Below are 11,021 nucleotides of genomic sequence, written 5' to 3'. Positions count from 1 at the left end.
GTTGGTCCCACAAACACCCTTTCCTCCTTATTTTTTATCTTGATTCTTCTTCTTAAATCCAACAACTTTTTTCTAGTTACCCGTTGTTCATATGTCAAATCACGTGATACCCAAATTCCAGTATTTTTCAATTTTTTGGAATTATGGAGAATTGTATAAACATCATTAATCTGCATAAATTCAACCACAAAAATATTTTTGCCTAAATCATAAATTCTACCCATTTTTGATTCTTGAATTCTAAAAGTCGTAATACATAGATCTCTTATCTTACCTTCCACATCATTTCCATCACTTACAGGCAACCCTTTAAAAACTAAATTTTTACCTTTACTTTTTCTCATCAAATTTTCCACGTTCTTACACAGAATCTCATTTTGTTTCTCTAAATTCGCAATTCTACATTTCAAATTTTCATTTTCATTTAAAACTACAGCAATTTCACCTTTCAATCTATCATAATCCTCTTTTTTTTTGGAAGATCTTTAAATTTCTCCTCAAACAAACGACTAATTTTAATTAATAATCTTTCCTCATTAAAAGTCTTATCTTCCACTGACATCGTTAGAATAGATTTTTTAAATTCTCTTTGTTCCGGTGACGTAATACTTCTCCGTCTCTTAGTTGTACTCGAATCTTCAATGAATGTATTCTCAACAGACATATAACAAATAATTTAAACGAACCTTTAGTCTAGTATCAGTTACTATTGACAATAAACAATAACAATAAAAGTACATACGCGTGCGGGTATAGAGCAGCCGGTATTGTTCTCCACAAAGCTCTTCCCCACCACTCGCTGAATTCACAAATTTATTATTAAATTTACAATAAGAATTCACTATTTTCTCACTTTTATCAAATGTTTCAAAAATAGATTTATACACAATTAACACCACACTATTTCACTCTATCACTGTGCCAAAATTCTATTAAATTCAATCGCTATTACCGCTGAAATAAACCAATTTTAACAGAGCAGTTTCTACACAACCTCACGCTTCAAACGCTCAGGGTCAACAACTCCATAGACCGATAAAGTCAACTTTATATTTGTTTTAATTCAGTCTTAAAAAACAAGAAGAAAATAAGTTAAAAGTTAAAATATTTCATCCAATTAATGAAACTTTAAAACTTGAATTTCCAGTAATATTTCCATAAAGAAAAACTAACTCGATCGCAATTCCTTCTAAATCTGCAATAAAAGAAAGTAAGTTCAATAAGGACTTATTTTTATGTATACTATAAAGATAGAATTTCAGCATTGTTCTAATTTTCCCAAGGTGGGTTCAATTTATTTCAAAAGTGTTTTTTTATTACCAGTAACAATATATCCTAGTCCAGTATTATTTCTGATTTCAAAATGCGTTCTTCTCATAATACTAGAAAATAATTGTCTTGCAAAACTTATCATTTCCTTCAAGCACATTTCATAAAAATGATTTCCACAATAAAAGTTGCAGTAAAATCTAACCATTCTGAAATACAGGAATCTAATTCTTTTATCAATTCGACGTGGCAGTATTCGTATGAAATAGTGAATGCTTTACGATCAATAGTTAAAAATCTAATTTCAAAACCTACATAGACACAGCTATTGACTCAATATTAGTTACGCTATTAAAATTTTATTCTTATTTCACTGAGAGAAATTTAATTTATGTTACCAGAAAATATTTATTAATTTTGTTTATGTTATCAAACAAAACAGTAGTTTTTAAAAAATTGGTTTGTGTGTGTTTGTGTAATGTGTATGTATACACTTTACCCAAAAAACGAAAAATCGGAGAAGTTTAAATTTGATATTTTGCTTAAGTAACACTAGGGGATTTCACATTAATCATTTGGTTAAAATCGGTTAACTAGAAGTACACGTCCTTTTTTTAATGATTTTATGGAAAAAGCTCTATTTTCTCCACAGAAAGAGCCTAAGTTCCTCCATTGTTCACCAATTCCAAACAAAGATTCTAAATTTAACCTCCACACATCCCAAACAATCTGTCATAAGATGGATTGGATATTTCCTCCTCTGACTCACAATTCTACAGTAAGGATTGGGCTTAAGCTCCATTTCACAGAGATATCACCAAGAAACACTATGGACCTGTGCAGCTGCCTGACTCTAGCAACCCCGGACTTCAAAATTTTGCTCTGTTGAAAGCTCACAAAGCTTGTCCATAAGGATGAATGCTGCAAGATAGTCCTTGCCCAAAAACCAATAAGCCAATAGCAGGTTCATGACAACTTGTAATTTGATTTTCCTGTAAACAAACCGATGAGCTCACATTCTCAATATATGATGATGATATTATTTGTTTAGCACCAAAACATATTGTCTAGCTCGAATCATCACACTCATCACAGAACTATTTTCTGTTAGTCTAAAAGATTGAGGTGTTCTTGGAATGTCTTCTTACTACTTTTTGCATTTAAGAAGATTAGAAACTAAATAAAACAAGTAGAAGTTAAATAACATTCTGCTATCTTAGTAGAGTTTGTTTATTTTTTAATGGTAAGTTACTTTAATATTATTGAATAAGATGTTCTCCTTGTAACAATACTGTTGCAGTGGATGTAATTTAAAGTAGTGTGTTTGCTGATGTCTCTGTTTACATACTGGCTGGAGAGCTCCGAGTAAACTTTAATAACGACCAATCTTCTCTTTCAATAAATCATTTCTAATGAGTTTCTTCTTTACATTTTATCTTTTATCTTTAGCAAAGTTTTATGAAGTCTTGACATTATTTGGTTGAAGGGGGTGAAAAAAAACGTAATACATTTTGCTCTTTATGATCCATTGTATTATTCTGTTTGATAAATTAAAAGTTGAAGTACATTTCAAATGTTTTAGCTAGCTTTAAATTTTACAAACTTTTAATTTATAAATCTATTTAAATTTTTTTATGTTTTACTTTTGCTAAAAGTGAAGAGAGTGTATATGGTCGCATTATTAAAAGTTTGAGAGAGTTATCTGTAGGAGATGTCCCCAAGGATTACCCTTATATGAGATTATGAAGAGCCCTTACTGAAAAGTTAAGAAACTCTAAAATTGGATTACAGGTTGAAGGTATGTTAGATAGTTCACATGTATTGTTTGTATGTAGAGTTTTATCTGAGTACTCGTATGTAGTAGCTATAAAAAAGAATAGTTTTTGGAATAATAAGAAAAACAATATTACAAAACGACAAATGAAAGATTTTGAACTCTTTTATAAGAAATAGTAATGTAATATATATAGTAAATAGTAATAGAAATAGTAAATAGTAATATTGTTTCAAGGTTCCATGACTTGAAGAAGCTTAAAATAAAGAACTTTAACGGCGTCGCCTCTAACCGCTTGGCTATTGTGTTACCTTAAAGTGAATATTAAAGAGATGCTCCCTATAGTTACTTCATATAGTCCCTGTTGTTCCAGCAAACTGCATGATTATTTGAAGAAATTAGAACTTCCACCTACCTTGATCCTGTTGATACAAAAATCAATCATACTAGAAACTTGACGCTAAATCAGATTTTTTTTTTTTTTTTAAGTAAGACTGCATATAGTCAAATTTTATGCTTATTAAAAAAAATCACATTTACTTATATAACCAGTTTTACATGGGCAACAATAGTTTACGTATATTGTTTGTATAAAGTATGAACATAGTTTATGGAACGGAATTTTAGCTATATGCACAAGTACTCTCAGCGTAGAAAACAGTAAACTAAAGACTTCCTATAAGAAAGTTAATCTACTATAGTATTACCATAATTTTGATTGCTAATAACATCTCTTGTCACTATGTAATATCCAGAATCTAATTGCTAAAAGCACGAAATACTTTTACTGTTTTTTTGTCATGAATTTTTTATTATATCTTTCTATCTATTACCTTACATCTGCAAAAGGAAACATTGCCACCATGTCACATTTTTGAAAATGCATATTTTTAGCTTCCTTCAAAAAAGATAGTTGCCCAAAATTAGCACAGTGCTGCATAGTTGAGGAAGTTATATATTTCGTTTAAGAGGAATCTTCGAGATTGTTCCCGTTATGTTGATTACGTTAAGCTCCATTTATAAATTACAAAATACTAATTTTGTTATATGTTATGAATTTGTGATATCCATGGCATATATACAACTCTGTCACTATCATTTCATCTAACACATTCTGAGAGAATTTGTTTCGGAGACCTTTAGCTTCAAAATGACATTTTAATGAATATAACATTTATAATATTACTTACTTAAATATAAGATAGTTTTTACAGTACAGTTTTAATTAATATCAAAAATTTGATTGTTTTGTTGTGATTTAAAAAGGCCATGAAAAAGAGACCAGGCAAGTATAACTGGGGTGGAGGAGAGTGAAGAAGTATTCCATTTCCACGCGATTTGTTCATATCATGACGGAAATCATTAGAGATGGTTTGGATTCTATGACCACTATCATAGTGAAGTTGCGTGAGTGAATATATAAATTTTATATAACGTTACTTACCTAAAGAGATAACATTCTAAATACAAAAAAAAATTGGCAATGAGATTTAAATACCTAGAGAGAAATATTTTTTTGCTCTTCAAAAGAGAGAATATTGCTGACTAAATTATAAATACATCTTTTAAATTGAAGGAAGTTCAATACTTTTTAAGTCGAGTAGTTAAATAAATATTAGGAAAAAACACACTCTTAGAGATAATTTATCAGTTCAATTTTTGGTCAAAGGTGTTTAAATTTGGTACTTATTAAGACAGGAATGAAGAGACAAAACCGCAATTTTTTATTTAAAAAATCTTAACTTTAAATTACATTTAATTATAATAAATAAATTACGCTATTATTAAATATTTACCTGCTTTAGAATAAAACGCAACAGTGACAAAAAAATATGTACATGTTTATTGATTTATATTAAAAAGAAAAAAAAAAGAAAGTAAAATAAAAATTAAAATAAAGATTAATAAATAGGTATTACAATATTTGTATATCACAGTTAACAAAATCCACATCTTTGAAGTAAATTTAAATGCACTTTTTATCTTAGTTACAATATTTACAAAAACAAGAATAAGTTAAGGATTTGCAATAATACTTTTAGAATTAATAAATTCAATTCGTCAAGTAGTATTAATCGTCAAATTAATTAAATAAATGATTAGAAAGTCAATATTAACTAAAGCGATAATAATATATTCAATTAGGTAATTTTAAATTTAAAATTAATCAATTTACATTGGTGTCAGCGATGCGTGAGAAAAATAAATTAGGGAAAGCAAATTTTGTTTTTAATAATTAATTTTACTAATAGTTTATACAAATAAAATACTGCAGACTTTCTTTTCAGCATACAAGTCGCAATAAAATTTATTGTTTGTAATACTGTATTTTTTGTGTGTGTTTTATTAAAAGAAAATTTAATTATGATTTTTTAACAGCGTGTTGAACAGTTTCTGGGTTATGTTTCCTTTTTCCAGGATTTTTCCTTCGCGATTTTCGCACAAAAGTCCTATTTATATCTGAATAGTTGATTGGCGTATTTTCTATTGTGTTTATTTGACTTTGATTGGGTGTATTAGCATGATAGTTTTCAACATCACTTTTCTCATGAATTTCAGTTGAATTGATTTTTATTCCAGCCAGTAGAGTACTGCTGGTTGGTTCAATTTGTTGTGCAGTAGCAGGCAGTGTAGTTTGATGTGACATAGTTGTTACTGCTGTAGTTGGTTCGAAAATACCAGCATGACTATTTGTTTGTGGTATTGCTAAAATGTTCATATTTTTGTACAACTGTTGTTGATTGTTTATTGATTCATATATTACTGGTTCACTGTAACGTTCTGAATGTGGCATTTCTTGTCTTTTGTATTGCGTCTTCAATTCGGACGTTGATTGTATAGTATTCTTTGTTTGATAATCAGTTGTTTGTTGTTGAGGTTGTTGATCATTTTGTCGATTATTTGTTTGAACTGGTGCTTCTTGATATGTTGGTTGTGCCAAGTACAATGCTTGTGTTGTTGGTATGAAATTCATCATTTCTTGAGTTTTATATTGCATTTGATATTTTTGTCCAATATTATCCGGTTGTATTAAATGAGATATTTGATATGTATATTGTGGTATTTCTTCGTACTGGACTTGTTGATTAACAGCCGTTTGTTGTGATTGTAGTTGTAATTGCTGTTGAGGTTGTGTTAAGTACTGCATTTGTGGTTTATTATACACTACAGAGTGTGGTATCCATTTACTTGTATCAATTTCTGGATGTTGTATTGATTCAAATTTTTGGAAACTAATACTCGATGTTTGTGAATTTTCTGGTGGTTTGATTTTTTGTAAATTTGTTTGTGGATGCACATTGAAAAATTGATAATTATTCAGTGTGGCTGGCTTATTTCCATCCTGAATAAGTTTAGATGTTGTTTGATAATTATTTATTGATTCTTGTTGTTGTTGTGGTTTTTGCACTTTTGGTTGTTGGTTTTGTTGAGCAGATTTAATTATTTCTTGTTTAAACGCTTCATATTTTACTGGTTCATAATGTATTCCATGAGTTTCCTTCAAAATTGGTGCATTACTATAAGTTTCAATAGTTCCCACATTAAACGCACTGGTCAGCTGTTCAGGCAGCACATATTTGTAGGAATCCACAGTTTTTGGCATGAAATCTAACGATTTTTCTGTATTTGCATAAATATATTGCTGTTTCGGTATCCAATCGTTTGCGGTAAAATTCCACTTTTGTGGCTCTACATTTTCCGGCACATGAATTGTCCCTAATGTATAAGATTGCTGAATAGTTCCTGGTAAGAATGAAATTGGTTTGTTATTTTCTTGAGTCATAATACTAGATGATACAGGATCGTAAGTACTTGGTTGAAAATTAGAAACCGGTGTTTTTGTGGTCACATTATGATCATTACTGCTGACTTGTTTGCTGTCTGCCAGTAATTCCGATATTTGAGGTTTTTCTACTGCTGTTAACTTTTCTATAGGTATAGGAATTGGTTTTTCTATCGGTATTGGAACTGGCCGATCTACTGGAAATGAAACCGGTATATGAATAGGTTTCTCTACTGGATAAGGAACCGGCTTTTCAAAGGGTATGTGAACTGGGTATGGGCGTTCAACAGGAATTTTAATTTGAACCGGTATATGCTTTTCTATTGGATAAGGTACCTTCTTCTCTATAAATATCGGATATGGTTTGTTTATATGAACTGGATATGGTTTGTCAATAGGAATTTTAACTGGAAATGGTATATGTTTTTCTACTGTATACGGTTGTGGCATTGGCACTTTGATAGCAAAAGGGTAAGGTTTTGGTAGCTCAACAAGGTATGGTTTTGGAACATAAACAGTATATGGTCTTCTAACAGGAACTCTAATCGGATATGGTATTTTTTTCTCAACATGCACAGTATATGGTACAGGAACACGTTTTGTAACTATAATGGCTTTTACATTATCATGTACCTCTTTTTTCCCATTTTCAGAAAATTCTGGCAAGTTGATAAGAGTCTCTGTTGATGGTATTTGCTGTAACGTGTTTGTAAATAAGCTGAAATCACTTATAGATTTTTTTGAAACTACACTCGGTTTAACTGTGATAATTTGTTGTAGGTTTTGCAGCTGTTGAACTGATGGTTGCAACTGTTGGGCCCAAATATTTGCACTAAAATAAAACACTACAACAAAATAACTAACACTATCCATTTCAGGAAACACAAACAGAATGTTGAAGATGTTCACTTACAACCGCCTTATGTAGGGGTGTACGCACCTTTGAACACAGTGTTAATTGTTCCGTTAAAGAGAGTGAAACGCAAATCTAATGAAAGTGGCTTCGATTAATAAGCTTCACCTCAACCGAAGAATGACGGGAAGGCCAATTATTTAGCATATATAAAAAGCAATACCGTAGATTTATCGAATAGAAAACTGAATTAATAATCTCGGGCTATATTAAAATTTTTTCAAGAATTAGTAGAATTTTAATTTAACAAAAAGAAAAGAAGAGGAAGAAAGCTAGATAAATAGCTGATATTTCCAAAGGATGATCATGTTAATAGATTAGACGAACAATACAGTTGAATTCGACTTCCCTCTTTCTGTGCTCAGTGAAAATAAATACGAATGATTACTTTATCATGATCATCACCTGATTAAGATAGTATTTCTGGAACATAAAACACCTCATTCAATCTGAGATGTATTAGTTAAAAAATAAACAAAAGAAACAGAAAGAAAGATAACAAAAATAGTAAGAACAAAATGCAATCCTAGTAATTTTTTTTAGAGGGGGGTCTTTTTAATAAAACCAACATTTTACCAAGTTTTTATAAAATTCAAGTTTAATAAAAATGTATAGTTGTTTACAAAACACTGTAAACCGAACTCAAAATATTTGTAGTTGAATATGTGTTAACTTAAATGAGAGAATTAAATTGTCTTCGTCTGTAGTATATTTCATGTTTATCATTTACCTTATTGTGAGCAATTGGTCCACTTTTGGATTTAATTTATTTTTTTTTAAACCGATTCTGAACCTCAACAGGAAATTGAAGTAAAGTAATCGCCTATTTTTCGAGGCGAGGTATAACGTCCAACTACCGATTGAAGCAAGTAGAATCTCTTTGATCAGTACTGAATCTTAACCACCTTTGTACTTCTATACTGGCAGTGAAGCCACTCCTCTCACACTCAAAACATGTTTTGAACAAACTTGCTCCGCTAATACAGCACATTTCTCATACTTTGTACCTTATATCATCGAATTTAGTAACTTTACAAGAGCTAATTTAGGCTAATTTTTCTCTAACTTTCGACTTTCCTTGGCCAATCAAGCTGTTTTGGTAGTTTAGGATCACTTTTCTCATACATGAACTATCTTCGAACAAGTTTATTACCTCATACAAGCGGTTACTGTGGTTCAGTCACGCAAAACCTTTTTGAACTTACTTATTATCTCATTTCGTTTGAACAGGATTGATTGAATAGGATCAGAAGCAAAATTCTACAAATGCTTGGGTTTGTATTTAGGAACACGAGGAATTTCTCTGACAGCCGTTCTTAAATGACATTATATAAATCCCTTGTTAGACCCCATTTATTTGGTAATTTGGAGTCTGTTTTGCAAGGTACATATGGCTTCTATTTAGGCTGTTCAGAACAAGTTCTTTCGGTGGTTAGCTTGCCGTTTGAAAATCCCTAAAGAAATCCTTATCTATTCCGATCTACAGTCACTCTCAATATTCCTCCACTTGCCACCAGAAGAATTTATTATGATCTCTCTTTCCTCTGCAAACTTCTTCATTCTCAAATAGACTGTCCTTACCTTCTTTCTCTAATTTCTTTTAATATCTCATCCCATACTGCACGACATTCTTCTCCATTCAATGTACCGTACTGCAGACATACAGTACGCAAACCTGTAACTACGTTTTTTATTCCCCTATCTTTCATATGATGCGGACAGCCAATCATTTTAACTTAGATTTCTTTGGCACAGATATACAAAATTTTCTAAATAAAGCCAGATGTCAACCATTTCTTTGAACTATTTGTATTGTATAAATCTTTATAATAACCTCTAAAACGTAAAGAAAATGCTAAAGCCTAATTATAAACCTAAAATATTTATATAAAATGTTTATACCTAAATTATAAATGCCTAAATTTGTATTATTTATGTTATTAATATTGTTGTTTCTGTAAATTGGATATTGATATTCTGGATATTGATCTGTTTTTTTATTTAAAAATAAAAGTAAAATAAAACAGTTTTTTTTTTATATGGATAATTTTTTGATTAACTTATAATCTGCTTTTTAAAAAGTACTAACCGTTAAACATTTTTTGCATAGCATGTAAACTAGTTTGTTACTACAGTAATGTAAGAATGCATTTATGGCTGCTCTAATTTAATCAGTATTGAAAAGCAAAATAAATAAATAAGTCTTCTTTAAAGTATTCTTATAATTCTTTGATCTTCTCATCTTTTTTATCACGAGAGATCTTTTATCTTTATTTTTTGCTTTCCGTTCTTCTTAGTAAAACTGCCCCTTAAAAGTGAGCTATGGATTGAAATAAATGGTAATTCAAAGAAGCAAAGACTGGGATACAAGATGGGCGTTCCCATCAGTCTAGTCTATCTAGTTCTCACGACATCTTAAGCGTTTTTTCCCCCCAGACTCTCAATCAATATGATGAGCTCTCTATCTAATGAAATCTTTAATAATATAACCACAAAGACTCACTTGAATAAACACCCAAGAAAACACACTGTCAAACTTATCTATTGATTGATTAAGTGACCAATTTTTAGACAAACAGATTTATATTAGTTAGGGCAGAAATATGTACAGAAAAATAAGGTTTTAATAACTCCAAACTTGAAAGAGACATACAAGAATTAAATTTGTACAAGTCAAATGTATTGTCCAGTAGAATTGTGCCTCTCTTAAGTTTCTAGATCTGTTAGCGTAATTTATTGTGAATATATGAATGTATGTGTGAGAGACAAAAAGATAACGAGCTGGATCTTGTCTATGGGCACGCTAATCCAAATATAGCCAATAACTTGACTAAAAAAATGTTTAATTTGACAAAAGATTTAATCTGTATGAAAGAAGGTTAATTTGAATAAAAAAAAACGTTAAATTTAATCGAGTGAAAAACTGGCGAATACTGTACATATAGAGTTGTTGAATATATTCATGAGTACATCTATTCAGAAGAGAAAGTACACAGAAATACATGCACACATTCATTCTAATCCTGCACAAATACTCATAAATTTTCGCCGTCATTTACAGAACTTACCAAACTCGAACGCAGCTAATACACTAAAAAATACACTAAAAACCGCAGTAGATAAAAATTTCAATATTCATATTATTTTGAAGGAGTTGATTTGATATAATGATAAAATAATTTTACTACTTCAAGGCAAGGTATAGCCTCTTCGGCGAAAAGTACTGCGTTGGTAGCAAATTGAGCAAAATCTTATCAAAATACCTTCACATGTGCAGGAGG

At 30.4% G+C, this 11,021-nt stretch overlaps 1 protein-coding gene and 1 long non-coding RNA gene across 2 annotated transcripts; one reads left to right on the top strand and one right to left on the bottom strand.

Moving 5' to 3' along the window:
- Positions 1-2,553: 2,553 nt before the first annotated feature.
- LOC141455627 (uncharacterized) lies at positions 2,554-9,612 on the top strand. The gene is made up of 4 exons (XR_012459361.1): positions 2,554-2,770; positions 2,925-3,067; positions 4,310-4,450; positions 7,706-9,612. It is a non-coding gene; the product is annotated as an uncharacterized lncRNA (long non-coding RNA).
- On the bottom strand, positions 5,210-7,712 carry LOC141455626 (uncharacterized). Its single transcript, XM_074130844.1, has one exon. It carries the CDS (start codon positions 7,698-7,700, stop codon positions 5,406-5,408), a length of 2,295 nt encoding a protein of 764 aa, XP_073986945.1. The 5' UTR covers positions 7,701-7,712; the 3' UTR covers positions 5,210-5,405.
- Positions 9,613-11,021: the final 1,409 nt, after the last annotated feature.

Source organism: Rhodnius prolixus, unplaced genomic scaffold (genome assembly GCF_049639745.1).
Source record: "Rhodnius prolixus isolate KJV_2025 unplaced genomic scaffold, Rpr scaffold_4, whole genome shotgun sequence".
NCBI classification, from domain to species: Eukaryota; Metazoa; Arthropoda; class Insecta; order Hemiptera; family Reduviidae; genus Rhodnius; species Rhodnius prolixus.
Note: the sequence above shows the minus strand (reverse complement) of the source record. Positions and strands in the feature narration are given on the sequence as shown.